This window comes from Amblyomma maculatum, chromosome 1, assembly GCF_055883805.1.
Source record: "Amblyomma maculatum isolate TAMU_Amacu chromosome 1, ASM5588380v1, whole genome shotgun sequence".
Classification (NCBI taxonomy): Eukaryota; Metazoa; Arthropoda; class Arachnida; order Ixodida; family Ixodidae; genus Amblyomma; species Amblyomma maculatum.
In genome coordinates this window covers 281,057,239-281,072,570 of record NC_139344.1, presented here as the reverse complement: position 1 = coordinate 281,072,570, position 15,332 = coordinate 281,057,239, and the positions used below count along the sequence as shown (strand labels likewise).

The 15,332-nt window shown below is 45.7% G+C and overlaps 1 protein-coding gene across 1 annotated transcript in view; it reads left to right on the top strand.

The window, feature by feature from the left end:
• The window catches only part of mura (ring finger protein murashka), a 163,448-nt gene that overhangs the window by 132,478 nt on the left and 15,638 nt on the right, over positions 1-15,332 (top strand). The window contains exons 6-9 of the mRNA XM_084591479.1: positions 1,458-1,805; positions 10,845-11,027; positions 12,622-12,752; positions 13,117-13,283. Coding sequence (XP_084447605.1) covers positions 1,458-1,805; positions 10,845-11,027; positions 12,622-12,752; positions 13,117-13,283 — 829 coding nt within the window. The remainder of the gene's footprint in view (positions 1-1,457; positions 1,806-10,844; positions 11,028-12,621; positions 12,753-13,116; positions 13,284-15,332) is intronic.

Here is a 15,332-nt window from a genome sequence, read left to right as displayed (position 1 = left end):
AATAAACTCCAGCAGGATTTTCATGACCAGAGAAAGCATAGAAGGAGTCTGGTGATGCCCATACTAAAAAAATGTTTTTGTGACAAGCCAAATAAGAAGTAGAGGTGATGGTGTATGCATGAGGTACTACTCGGGTATTTTTCAGGACATAGTATTCGTGTTTCCACTACACACACAAAAAACATAGACCGTGTGCTTGCATTGCATTTCACATGCGAAGATGGGCATGTGTACTAGCGTCAGCATGAGTAATTCTAAATGGAAAAACAAATAAAAATATGGATGATTTATGAATACTTTGCAATTTCATTGTGCCCACAGCCTGTACATAGCAACTAATTTGACAACTGAACTGAGAACGAACGGCATTGTGCACTGTGCTTGCTGCATTTTCTTGCCTCTTATTTTTACTGCAGTTGGCCATTGAGAGGGCAAAACAGCATTCCTCGAGAGAGCTCATGAATGATACATCACTCATTGCAGCTGTATGAATCTGCAAGTGGCTTCTGGGTTATAAAAATTTCATTTGCTATCATGTGGTGCTAAGCTGTCAGTCTAGCCTGATTTACATTTGCAAATAGTATCCTTTTAAAGTAAATATTAGGCACATACTTTAGGTTTAGCTTTGTCTTTGGAATGATACTTTGGTGCCTATGGGAACTGAAGACCTTGTGGAGTGTAAGGTGTCTGCTTTTTTCTACAGCAGGAAGCCACCCATGATGCAGATTTAACTTGTGTACTGCCATGTATACTCTGAGAGTGGTAGTCCTGAAAGCTGTTTCAGTGAGGGAATTGGAGAAAGTATATTCTTTAAAACTGAATCTCATTGTTAGTTTGCATCAAGCTGTAGCAGGTGTCTTGTTTAAGACTTCTATGAAAATACATCCTTTGCTAAGATCTTGTGCAGTTGTATAATTTATGGCTGAATGCTTGGCTGTGTTGTCCTCTGACTTTGTTGTGTGTGCTGCTCTCCATGCTTTAGGAAGTGGGTTGTTTAGTAGTTTCTTGCAAAATGGAAGGTCATTCTGCTTGGGTCGAAATCATGCAGAAACCGAGTGGTCTTATTCGCAGTATCTGTATGATGAAGAGAGATGCAGCCAGGAAGAGACTAGGACGAGCTAGTGGTAGCAAACCCATTGCATATCGCTGCATTAGCAAAATAAATGCATCACTTGTAAATAGCAGCAGCTGCTTCAACATTTGTCAGCACAAATGGATTTGACTGCTATATGTCGATATTTGCCTCGATTTGCATACTTCATTACCATTGGCAGATTACGTTTCTTGCCTGAGTGTAGGAGAGTTCTTATTTACTTGCCGTTTTGCATTTCTCAATTGCTTGCCTTACTGGCACGTGCTGAAAAAAGTTGTCCCACGTTTGTTTCTGTCTCGCCAGCCAGTTTGCGAAAAGGGATGCCAAAGCTCATAGTGGCTTCTGTTTCTTGTGTGCTGCGCAGGTACCTGTGACCCTGGCCTCTGCTGTGCCAGCGCAGCCCTTTGCCGTGTGTAGTACGAGCAGCAGCATGGCGAGTGGCGGGGGTCCCCTGGGGGCAGCTGGGGCCGCTGGAGGAGCGGCTGGGGCACCTCACTACCATCTCCCTCTGTTCACTCCCTCTTTCTTCGCTACACCATTGCTTGCAGCATCTGGCCACCACCACCATGTGGCACCCTGCGGATGCTGCTTCCACCATCATCAGTTCGCAGCGCCAGCTTTCCTCCACCCCACACACCAAATGATGGCTGCGGCCGCTGCTCCCTTGGCTACTCACCAGAGGGCACCCCAGCATGCTACACTGCTGTCGCAGGTGAGCTCTTTCTTTCCCAGTCATGTAATGCTCATTGCCAGACTGGCACAGAGATCAAAGATATTTTTTGTGCCAGCAATGCATGTGGTGCCAGTTGCTGTGAGCAAAGCTGTTGTGGGATGTAGTGAACAAACAGCGCTTTGATCTGTAGGAAGCTCTAGTCTGACTCAAATCAAGGATGCTGTGGTCAGATACTCCTCAAACGAGGCCAATGTTTTCGACAGATGGTCATCGTAGTCAGTCCCATTTTGCGGATGCACCTGCCTGCCGCCTGTGATGTCATGCTTGGGGGATAACTCCAATGTCATTATGACTACCCAATGTCATTGTCTGGAGGATCATCTTTGAGGGGCATTTGTCGCTTCATTCTTGAGCTGTAACCAACTATAGTATGCTTGCTTTAGAGTTACGAGTCCTTAGAAAAGTGTCTTTTTCTGCATTCTGTACTTTGTCATACCTTATCAAGACAAGATTCCACATTATTGTACACGCAGTAGCTTAAGAACTTGTCAGAGGTGTGCACGCTTAGCTCATTAATTCGAATTGCAAGGAATCTAAAAAAAAAGAGTAATTATCTAAAGTTTGAATTATTGAATGACATCAAAATAACTGGCGAGAACAACTTGGATCTTGGTAAATTTTTTTTGAAAGAGTGGGCAACAATAGTCTGCTTTTGAGATGAAAACAGTATTCTTTTTTTTTTGCATTTCCATTCATGATTTATTGTGTGCACACGGTGGGGGTGCCATACAGGAAGCAAAATGGCAAAGGCCTCGCTGGCACCTTTCACGGTGCAACACTGTAATGGTGGTGCCTGTGACAAGTGGCTGCAACGCATGTACAGGCTTCATCATCACACAACACACAAATGGTACTTGATGAATGCACAGTTTGGTGCAGTGGAAGAACCATACAGATGCAAGTGAGGGAACTGTGCAGTTCCATCAGTTAGGGTTCGAAACAGGCTCACTTGCATGGCTGGTGTGGGACCAATAGCCACTGTCATTGCATGCTGACACAAAGCTCATTAAAGCAAGAAAACTTGCCTATTTCCAGGGAAGGGGCCATCAGCTTTCTATCGCATCTTCTTTTATGTGCATGTCAGAAGTGTCACATGACTCTGCAGCATGCAGTTTGAGTAGGGCTCTTTTGGACTATGAAAAGCAAATGGGTCGAGAGATAGGTACTCCCTCACAAGTCAATTCATTGCAAGAATGTTGTAGCTAGCTTCATATTAACACCGGAGATATTGGCGATTAAAAATGGCGCTCCTCCTCTCCCCCTCAACAACACTTCGAGACACTAGAAAAAACAAAGAAAACAGCTTGGGAACTTCGCCCCACCTATGAAATGTCATCAGGTGACGCTCGGTTCGCAGACTTCTAGTTGTCTCACCTGTTTTCCTGAGCATTGCCCACACATTCATCGGTCTCTGCCTTTCCCTTCCCGTCTGCGTTTGCATAGCTTTCAACCTTGTCTCACGTCTTCCTCGGCCGCCGGTTTCTGCAGTTTCTTGACCTCATGGAATTGTGTGCGAGAGCAGCCTGAACGACTCGGGTCGTTTGCAAGCGCATGCCTGCAGGTGGGCTGGCTGCTGTCCATATACACCGGTGGCCGCCGTGGCACTTCCCTTCATATCCCTGTCCCATTGAATGCAAATTAGCGTGATCTCCTGCCGAGTACGGCTTTCTACAAGACCCATTTCTTATCTCGCACTGCCGGTCAGCCTTCGGTGTCAGTAGCTTTGGTGCCGTCTTCTGCGGTTTGACCAATGGCGCCCGGTGTCCTTGCGGAGTTGACGCGATAGCAACGGCTCTGCATGGATGCTGGCAGACAAGCGTGCGAGTTGCATGTATGCAAACGTGTCGTCGTCGTTTTTAGCCTGGAACACTTTCCTGATGGTTGGGGAGAGGCATCTCTTGTGGTGCATAGCGAATTGAATGTACACGTATCATTGACGTGAGAACGGACTAATCTTTTCAAGAGATCGCTGCAAGGTTTGGATATCGGATTACAGGTGAGCATGAATTACTCATCTGCGAATCTTAAGAATTGAGATTAACAAAAAGGGTAGTGTTTTTTTTTTCCTTTCGCACATCATTTAGGAAGTGTCAATGCAAAACATGCATGCATGTATCTCGTGTACGCATCATCCGAGCCAGAATCAACGGTGCAAAGCATCAGCAAAGCAGCTCGGCACATGCAATTCGGCAGCGCAGGTTGTCACCGATTTCTGCAAATACACGCAAGAATCGTGCATAGTAGTACACGAGTGGCTACGCTAAAGAGACAGCGAAGTGGCAGATTCCGAAACGCCGTCCGCCGTGGCTTCGAAGCCAAACAAACAAGGCATAGCGACGACCAGGGAGCAGTGCACGACCGGAGTGCCGTCAGCCGCAGTGCTCGCAGACAGCATCTCTGTGGTAACCTGGTAGCGTATGGTGCTGCAACTTTCGCAGTGCAGCTGAGTGCAGGCATTTTTTGACACATGTTTCGTTTAATTATCAACACGCCGCACAAATGATCGATGCTGCAAAGACGAGACGGGAATACAGTACACTGTTGCTGTGCCTTCGGTCGGTACATGAAGGTTGATGCCACCTGTTCTATGTGCTGCTCCTGAAATATGATCTAAAGCAGAAGTGTACAATCGGTACGGTGTTGAATCGGGCCTGCTTGTGCTCTTTTCGCACTGTGGCACCGACGTGCACTTTCAGTCAGACGCTACCACCTTCTCGGTTAACATTGCAAACCGAAGCGCGAAGCTCAGGGGTTTAAGCATGTAGTGCATGCAACACTCGAGCAGACGACTTTCGAAGCTACCAGAAGTGTGTCCGTGACGTAGTGGCCATCACGGCTGCAGCCAGTGACAGCCTGTCACTCTCTGTAGTTGTGACATATGTACTCATGGCAGAATAGTTCTAAATCTCACCTCCACTTGAGAAATAGAACTGCCCGCAAATTTCAAAAAACGCAGTTTTTAAAAATTAATAAGAAATTGCTGCCTTTGTTTTAAGGAGTTGTATTTTGGGGGAACGCTTGGAAGCATTCGTTCTACACATTCAAAACATTTATCAGTGGCCTTTCTAGCCATTTCTAGTCGCTTTAAGGGCCTGTCTCACGAGCACGCCACGACGCCGACACAGACCCGATGATGACACTGACAGTCAGCCAACCTGTTGGCAAACCGTTTCTGCGGCAAAACCAAGCTATCAAACTAGGCCGACAATGACACAAGCATGACCAGAAACCACATGTCTCCCCAGTGGACAGGTTTTGAGGCCAGGGACACCGACAAAACCAGTCTGCCGACTGTCAGTGTCTTCGCGAGAACGGCCACCGAGCAAAAACATTCTCAAAACGCTAAGCCAATTCTGTACCATGTCGACGGCGAATACCTTTCAGCATTAATATATATAGGAAAGTATAATTGCTACACAATCCTTGACAGCAACCATAGTTCTGCATAAAGAAATTTGCAACAACATTCCTATAAAGAAAGGTGTTAGGCAAGGAGACACGATCTCCCCAGTACTATTCACAGCTTGCAAAAGACTTAGAATGGGAGCAGTTAGGGATAAGAGTAGATGGAGAATACCTCAGTAATCTGCGATTTGCTGATGACATTGCCTTGCTAAGTAACTCAGGAGATGAACTGCAAAGAATGATTGGTGACCTAGACAGGAAAAGTAGAAAGGTAGGCCTGAAAATCAATATTCAGAAGACTAAGGTAATGTTCAACAGCCTCGGGAAGAAACGGCAATTCACAATAGGTAGTGAAGCACTCACCTGTACTCACCTATGGGGCTGAAACGTGGAGGCTAACCAAGAGAGTTCTACTTAAGTTGAGGACAACCCAGAGGGCTATGGAACGAAAAATGGTAGGGGTAACATTAAGAGATAGGAAGCGTGCAGAGTGGGTGAGAGAAATAACTCAAGTTACCGACATTCTAGTAGAAATTAAGAAGAAGAAATGGACATGGGCAGGACATGTAGTGCGAAGAGAGGATAACCGATGGTCGCTGAGGGTAACAAACTGGATTCCAAGGGAAGGAAAGCGTAGCAGGGGGCGGCAGAAAGTTAGGTGGGCGGATGAGATTAAGAAGTTCGCAGGGGTCAAGTGGATGCAGGTAGCACAGAACCGGGTTAAGTGGAGAAATATGGGAGAGGCCTTCGCCCTGCAGTGGGTATAATCAGGCTGATGATGATGATGACGAGTGAAGCACTGGAAGGGGCAGGCGAATATGTCTACTTAGGATAGTAACCCCAGATCCAGACCATGAAAGGGAAATAACTAGGAGAATAAGATTGGGATGGAGCACATTTGGCAAATATTTGCAGAATATAACTAGCAGCTGACTGGTATCACTCAAGAGAAAAGTATACAACAGCTGCATCTTACCTGTGCTCACCTATGGGGCTGAAACGTGGAGACTAACTAAAAGGGTTGTGCTTAAGTTGAAGACAACACAAAGGGCTATGGAATGAAAAATGGTAGGTGGAACGTTAAAAGATAGGAAGCGCGGGGATTGCGTCAAAGAAATAACTCGAGTTAATGACATTCTAGTGGAAATCAAGAAGCAGAAATGGGCATGGGCAGGGCATGTAGTGCGTAGAGAGAACAACCGATAGTCACTTAGGGTAACAAATTGGATTCCAAGGGTCCTTAAGGAAAGCATAGCAGAGGGCAGCAGAAAGGTGGGCGGGTGAGGTTAAGAAGTTCGCAGGGGTCAAGTGGATGCAGCTAGACAGGACTGGTTAATTGGAGGAGTATGGGGGAGGCCTTCGCTCTGCAGTGGGTATAGCCCAGCTGATGATGAATCCCAACCTACACTTGAGCGCGAGCGAAAAGTCAGCTTTGGTATTTTCCACTTGGGGTGATCTCCAATAACAGCGCGAGCTACCTTTTGGCATTTGAAAGTGCCCAGAACAGTGCAAAATCAATAAAGTAGGTGCTGGAGAAATGACGAAGAAGCAGTTATTTTCCTGGAGCCAGCTTAGAACTGCCGATACTCCTACAGTATGAAGTATGTTTAGTTATAATATCTAGTTGCTGCGAAATTATGTGCATCACTACTTCACAATCCAACTTCAACTCTACGTATGTGTCAAGCAAGACATTTTTGTGGCATAGCGTACTGTGTGTAAAGAATTGCGTGCATGAAGTGTAGAACTTGTATTCAGAGCACAACCAACAGCAGCCACGCAGTGCTGTGGCCAGCCCTGTGAAATCTGCTGAAGGCTTTATCTGCTACTGCATTGCACAGCAAGACTCAAAATATTATCAGTTTACTCTCAGCAAACCAGACAGTCTGCAGTTAAGCGGTAAGCTCCTATCGCCCCTATGCTTTCCATATTTTCAGATCCAAAAAAACATGTTGGCTGAATTCATATCTGGGCATCTTTAAGCACAGATTAGGCTTAGCTTTCGTGGGGACGTGGTTACCCAAGTTGGCTATGAAACGGGAGGTCGTAGGTTTGACATTATTATTATTTTATTATTATTATTTTTTTTTTCGTATCCAATGCTTCTTATTTGGTTTGGACTGCTATTATTTTTTTCAATCACTACTGGGAAATACTGAACGGGATGTAGTGTCGATGCGTAATCTTGACTGATGAGGCGCTTGTTTTAGTATGGTTGGATTTATGAAACAGAATTAAAAATAATGCTTCCCTGCCTATGCTACTTAACAATAATGGGATTAAACCAAGTAAAATAAAAAGTAAAGGGTTAAGAAAAGGAATAATATAATAACAAGGAGAGTGAGGACGAGAGGACCGGATCGTCGGGAGGTTTCGCAGGTTGTCTCACTAGTGTATCATAGAAGTTGGGGGACCGTTTGCCGACAGCTGTCTTGCGAGAGACATGGTTCCGGCGCTGCCTGTCGGCCAACTGTTTCTGTCGGCGTAATGTGACATATACTCGTTTCATACATCAAGTGCAACACTGCCAAACCTAGAGCCCTTGTTTGCGCTCCCGGCATCTGTGATGAAAAATAGTGCCTACTCTTGACGAGAGGAAATAATAGTTGCTTTGTCTGCAAGCTTAATAAATCTTACATTTGCCATAAACTCCACAAAAAGCACTATTTTTAAGGATAAAAGATCGGATTCGGTGCACTGCGAAGATGTCCAGGCACGCGAAGCAAGTTATTGCAAACGTGTATGCTTGGAATAGCGCCCGTTTCTGCAGAAACCACTCCGCCACGAAACGAGCGCGTAGTGATACGCTTCTTTTTCTTTTCTTGCGGACTACTTGCGTAGCTTTCGCTGCGTTGCACTTGATGTATGAAACGGAGTATAGATGCAAACATCACGAAGACACTGTGTTGGCAGATTGAATCAGCGTCGTGTCGTGCTAGCCTGTTAGTGATTTAGGCTCTCGACTCTTAAGCACAGGGATATGGTTTCAACTCTTTTTACTGCGGCCTGACAGAGGTGTAGCTGGTTTCCATGCTAACATTTGATCAAACGTCCTGGCTTTCGCCACTTTTTTCTTAAACTTGCCGCCGAGAGTAGAGCCCTGTATACGCGGTCTCCACAGGGTCTGATTGAGTTTGCCTGTTCAGTAAAAAACCAGCTGTCGGGTTCATGTGTACGCAGTCAGATTGAGTAAAGTAAGCGGTGGAGTGAGTCGAGTTAACTCTTCTGTAAAGCATAGGCTTGCTTGACCCGCTTGGCTAAAAGCATGTAGACGCTGTCGAGCCAGAGTCAGGAATTAAGGAACCTTTGGATGTAAAGCATCTGGCACGGCCAGGAGCGACCATGAGATTGAATTCTTTCTATTTCTAGCCCTCAGCAATGAAAAAAAGTATTAAGCGAAGCTTTTGATAGTAAAAGGCAACAGAATCTAATACGATCCGGAAGCTTGCACAGTAAGTGCAATTCTCTATGCTAGGTGCCACTTTTATACTTACTCGCTGGAGGCAAGTGAGTGCATGTGAACAGCAACTGCAGCCAGTCTGGGTGGCCTCGCTTAACTGACGCTGACTTTATCCGGTGCTGTTAAGTCCATGGCTTAGAAGGAGTCAACCAACACGCAGAGTGCCTCTCAGGCAATTGCATGGTGGTTTGCAGCTCTGCCGTTTGTGAAGGAACATGCGGACTGATCTTTTTAACATAATCTGCTTGCTTCGGGAATCTTGTTTTGATGATATGTTCTCTGAACCGCAACTATGTAGCATTGCCAAAATATTATTTGTCTTGTCTGACAGCATTAAGAGAGATTACTTTGGGTACCTTCCTGGGTTATGATATCTTCATTGGCCACCACAGTGTTTGGTTTGTGGAGCTTTGGATCCTGAGAGCGACTAGCCTTAAAGCAAATGGAGCTTGGGCTGTCGAATGGTCGGCTGTCACCGCTTGGGTCGGGACGGAGCAATGAGCGAGGTATAGGCCCAGATTCAATAATACAGTGTGCGAAAGTCCTGAAGCGTTACAAAATGCCATGTGATGCTGATGTGCCACTGTGGTTTGAGGAGGCCAAAGCGATTCACGGTATGAGAAGTGCTGCAGTGGAGGGCTCCGGAAATTTCGACCACCTGGGGTTCTTTACAGCACACGGGCGCCTTGCTTTTCGCTTCTATCGAAAAGCAGCCACTGCATCCGGGATTCAGTCCCGCATCCTTGGGTGCACAGTAGTCGAGCAGCCTAACCACTGCACCACCACGGCGGGGTGCCACCGCAGTGTGATGAGGTTGTCTCGTAAAAAGCAACGATTACGGGCATACAGTAAAACATTGTTCATTTGAAGTCATTGGGGCCAAGAAAAATGTTCGAATTAACCGAATATCGCCAAAAATCTGACCAAGGCAAAAAATTTTGTTGCAAGAATATGCTGAGCGTATCCATTTTTCCATCCATCCATCATCAATGAAAACTCGCTGTCAGGTGCAATCATGATGCCGCCTATTTTTTATTTTTTTAGCGTTGTTTCCTCAAAAAGGCGTTTGCTGCTATCACACGTGTCATTGATGTTGTGGAAGTGGACAGCGCACGCCGCAGTCACGATGTGATTAAAGTGAGCATACTGAAAACCAGGCTTGTGCAACCGTGCCCCGCCGGGGTGGTGCAGTGGTAAGACGCCCGACTACTGTGCCGGAGTTCCCGGGTTCGAACCCGACCACGGCGGCTGCGTTTCGATGGAGGCGAAACGAAGTGGTATCCGCATGCTGTGCTATGTCAGCGCACGCTAAAGATCCCCAAGTGGTCGAAATTACTCCGTAGTCCTCCACTACAGCTCCCCTTTCTCTCTTTCCACTTTTACTCCCACCTTCACCCCTTCCCTTACGGCACGGTTCAGGTGTCCACAGAGCAAGTGTGACAGATACTGCGCCTTTCCCTTCCTGTGAACCGATTATTATTATTATTATTGTGCAACCGAACAAGCTGAGCAACAAGGGCGCTGGCAGTTTGCCCCCCACCCACACGCCCTGATATTATCGCTGCACAGCACCGTGGCATGCTGCGAATCAATGTGCTGTGGGCGGTGATGCGAAACGGCTAATGACTATGCTTTTTTTTTTTTTTTTCTTTTTTTTAAATCTCAGTGGCAAAAGTGCGGGTCAAGTTCATTATGCGACTAAATACGGTAATCAAGGTGCCTGTTAACCCTCTAAGCCATGGCACGCCATTAAAATAAACAGTGTAGGTCGATGTTGTGCGCTCTCACCCTATTAGGGGCACGGAGCAAGAGTGGTCGCGTTGCAGGAAATGCACTGCCGCTGTTATGAGTGGGAGATGCTTTGATGCCAGCGCCTCTGCTATACGCTGCTTTGGCCGCGGCCTGGCAGGGGAAGAGCGAAGGGTGCGCGTGCACTCAGTGCTGCCTCCTGTCTGGCCGTGCCTTGAAGTGCCGAGAGTATCCATGGCTGTGTTGCAGTGAAGCACATCTCCACATCTGCAGGGGTGGTCGGCAAGCCGTATTACAAAGCGGTTTGCTCTGCTGGGAGCTCTAGGGTTGGGGCGCTATGGCATATCAAGCATAAGCATCACTGCATGCTTTTGTCAGAAGGAGCTTTGTTTTCTTTTTTGCAGTCTCAGGAACCTGACCTCGAGCTTCTGGCTGAACAGCGGCGGAACGGGGGCGCTTATGGTGGCCTCTCTCCCCAGATAAGCCACCATGCAGCACCGGGCACTCACTCGCCCTCACCTCCGATCTCGCATCTCTTGCCAGACACTGTGACCACCATGACGCCTCAGTCAGACTTCATATGCATGGTGTGTTTTTTAGCATTCAACCTTGCATGGAGAATGCCAGCAGACATGGATCATAAATGCACTGGTTGCACCTTGGAGAAATGGCTTTTCTTGATTGCTAGCTTTTGATTGGGAGTTGGCCTTAGAAATGGTTTAAATGCAAGGTGTATCCCAACGCTTACAAAATATGCGAAATAAGCCTCCTGCTGTGGTGTTGGCTGCTTAGCATGAAGGGGTCAAATCCTGGCTGTGGCAGCAGCCGCATTTTGATGGAGGTGCAATTTGTGCATGTCTACAAACCTTAGGTGGTGAAAAATGAATCCAAAGTCCTCCACGCCTCTAATTCTCCTTCGTGATCAAATGGAGGTGTCTACCAAGAGTGAAACAGCGATAGCTCTATTCCCTGGACCTTTCACAGTTCTTTGGTTATCTCAGATGCACGCTTTTCTTTCAAACTAGAACTCTAAGCCAAGCTTCCAGCTCCTACTTTTAATTTAGCACTTTCGTCCTCAGTTAAAAGTAACTAGCCTTGGCTTCAACTTTTTATTTTGTGTTTGATGTGTTTGTTTTACACAGTTCTGTAGTATGGGTGCATGGCAGCAAGAGAAAAAAGAGTATTTTCTGTTTCAAGTGCCAATAACATGAGAGCAGCCAATCATATAATCCCTTTGTCCTGATATGCCTGAACTCTCAACTCTAATTGTGCTGGGAACAGTGACCACAATGCTGCAGTCTTATCAAAATTGCATACCTCATCTTCTGTCATGCTGGGAGATTATAGCCTACTGTGAAGACATGTTGCTATATTATTTTTTCATTCAGCCATTTATTCTTCCACATGTAAAACTAGCTCTTAATTTTTTCATGTTGCTATCCAACCTGTTTGTATGAATGTATTTGTTGAGCAGGGGACATCTACTTTCTGCTGGGGTTGTGTCAGTGTTTTTAACATGTTCCTCTTGTCAACAGGCATGCTCACTTGATGATGGGAAGGTATCTTTACACTATAAAATGATTTGCTAACCTGCTGTTTTCATATAATATAGTCCAACAGGTCTATAGCGAGCACCTTTTCTATGTAATGGCCCGCATAATGGACACCAAAAAGTTTGGCCATGTCCCTGCATTTTGAACATCACAATACACTACTGCAAAATCTTTTGTTTAATTCTTGTTACTGATTTGTTTATTAGTAGTGCAGTGCATGTTGGAGAGAGCAGTGGTGCTGACACAGTGCTGTCACCTTCCTGTGCTGCAAAACTTGTAAAATGCCAATACAATTATGTGCCTTGCCTACCAGCCAGTAGCAAACGTGAGGGGGTTCGCGCAAGTTATTGACTAAAAAAACTGCAAAAAACAGGTAGCAGAAAGAAGCAATACTAAACGATGCGGTTATCTTTATCCACCGTTTAATTTTTTTTTTCTCAGTTATTGAGTCCCATATGTGTTACCAACTGGCCTACAGCCGTGTCCTTCTAAATATGCACATGCAGCTTGAAAAACAGTGTTATGTAGTAAAGTATTGTTTTGTGTGAGTCGACAGCCTGTTTCCAGAATGTTTTTTGGTTTTGCCTGGTTGGATAGTTTTGTTTTTGTTTGGTTATTTGTGGTTCAGGTTCACCCCCGCCGCCTGGTTCATGGGCGACGCAGCTCTGGCCGTCGTTGGCGCAGTCCTCTAATGGCTGCAACGCCCCCTCCGCCACCGCCACCTCCACATCCACATCCAGGCTTCCTACTGCACCTCTTGTGAGTGCAGCTTGCCTCGCTTCATATTGTACACCCCTGAGATCAAGCTGAAGTGTTTAAAGGAACTTGTTAACTGGAGGCATGACTGAAATGGTGCCGAGTGAACATCAAAGTGCCAAAGAAGAGATGTTTTGGCTGCTACTTGCGCATGTTTTGGAAGAGTACATCAGTATGTCAATGGGAGCTTTCAAAAAAAACTAGTTTGCTTCATCGGGGACATTATTTGGAAAGAATTGTTTTCATGTGGTTTATCTGCGGCTTGGTCAGCCTGGAATGCGTGCATATTTTTGTGCTCATTGTGTTTGCTGCGGTATTTGTAGGCCCTGGAAACATGCTAATACCGTTTGCATCGTTGTTCATACAGCTGGTGGCCTTATGATGGTTCTAGTGCCATGCTGTCCAACAACCCGATGCCAGCATATGCTCCTGAGATGGCCAATGCTGAATCGCCAGCAGCTGAAAACTATGAAGCTCTGCTGAGCTTGGCCGAGAGGTTGGGTGAAGCCAAGCCTCGTGGCTTACCAAGGGCAGGTACGTATGTTTGAGAATAGTGCACTCCTTGAATTTGCTTCTTTGTACTAATAAGGAGCAAGACATGTTTTGCATTCCGTAGAAACAACAACAAAACATACAAAACAACTGCCACTGATTGTGTTGGCATGCATATTTTTTAAAAGTGCAGAAAGAAAGCAGACACAGAGGATGACACACGAGCTCGTTTTTTCTACTTTTGGTACCTGCTGTTCTAATGTGTTCCCCAAGGAAAGAGGCAGCACCATTGACTGAAGGTCTGAAAGGCTTTTAAAGCAGTTAAGCTGCTTGGTGATGCAGTGTTGCTCTACTGGCTTTATGCTTGCGCTGTCAGTTTTAGTCCTGGGATAAACGTGGAAAAAATGGCTTGGATCAGACAATAAATGAAGGGCAGCCAGCACAATTCCATCACTACTTATCCATTGTCCCTGCATAAATACATGAGCTATCAGTGTGTGCAGTCAGATCTTGATATAAAGAATCACGCGGGACCACCAATAATCCTCCGCTGTTTTTAAATATTGTTGTAATGAAAAACTTCGTTATAAGCCAGTGGTCAAACCTAGGTATCAAAATGACGTACGTGCCTTGGCAGTAGACGCGCGTGCAGACTCAAGCAAAATCTCAATGAAAATGCTGCATTCACTTAAGAGCTGCTTTATTTGAAAAAATCAGTTTTCTTTTGTGCATGCAGCACACACGACCGATTAAATACACCTTCCAGGTTGCGCAACACGAGACACTAGGTATTTCAAAATCATTGTGGCCGTCGATGAGGCAGACCCAGGGTGTCTGCAAAGTAGCTTAACATCCCAAACTGACATCGTCTATGATGGACACTGTAGTGGAGGACTCTGGAATTTCGATCTTGCGGGGTTCTTAACATGCACTGATGTAGCACAGTACACAGGCGCCTAGTGTTTCGCCTTTAATGAAAAGTGGCCCTAGTGGCAGTGATCGATCGAGTCTTTGGGATGAGCACTCCACCACCCTAACCATGGAGCCACATTGATGGGGTGAGATGGGTGTGAATTATCTCAAGCAGAGAAATACTAGCACCATATTTACCAGGGGACAAAATGACTGTCTCAGCATGTCTTTGCGTGCCAGTGAATAAAATGGATGCTATAAATAACATTGTCCTTGAACAGTCAGAATGTCGCTGTGGACATCGAGGCATCACATTGATATTTGAATGTCCGTACAGCCGGCACATTGCAGAAGGAAAATTTTTGCCTCGCTTCACATTTTTGCGAAAGCAATACTACGCCAGGTTTTGGCCCGTCGCGCAGTCCGTGGCCGCAGTCACGAATGACCTTGAACAGCCTTGAGAAAGAAGAACGCTCGGTCACCCGCAGCTAATGCGTTCGCTCCATATTCGGTTCAGCAGCGTTGAACACTTCTCATTTTTTTGTTTGTTTCCAGGGGGTAGAGTTTGCACAAATTTGTTTTCAATGCTCAAAAAATCTTCATTGTATCAAAACTGCAGCACAAAACTAGTTTTTCAAATCGAAGGAAGAAACACATACATTTCAGGGGGAGCAAGAAACTGAAATGAAATAAGATTGTTGCATCGCAAACTTTGTTATATTGAGGTTTAACTGTATTAAATTATAGCTGGTATGTCATTGCCAGTCTCTAATGTGGCTGGAAAAATTGTGCGAGCAGTCATTTATTCAAAACAGGGTGTTCAAGTTCTCTAATGTGGCTGTGAAAATGGTGTGAACAGTCATTTAGTATTCAGAATAGGATATTCAAATTCTTGGGTTTCAATCTGCTTTGCATGCTGTGTCCTTGTAGAAGTTGCAGCAGAATTATGGAAGGGCTGGTTGAATCTTCAGATTTTATTTGCTACTTGCATACTTACTCCGGCAAAAGAGGTGCCAGGAAATTTCACCTCTTCGAATGTCCTTTGCTTTCTAATATTCATGACGTACCAGCTACCAACTGCTAAGTTTGTGACGGTCTAGAAAGTGTTAGAGTGCTGGCGCTTGAGGCAAACGTATTCAGCCTACACAAAGTAGTTGAGGCTGTCAGTGTTGAGCTTTG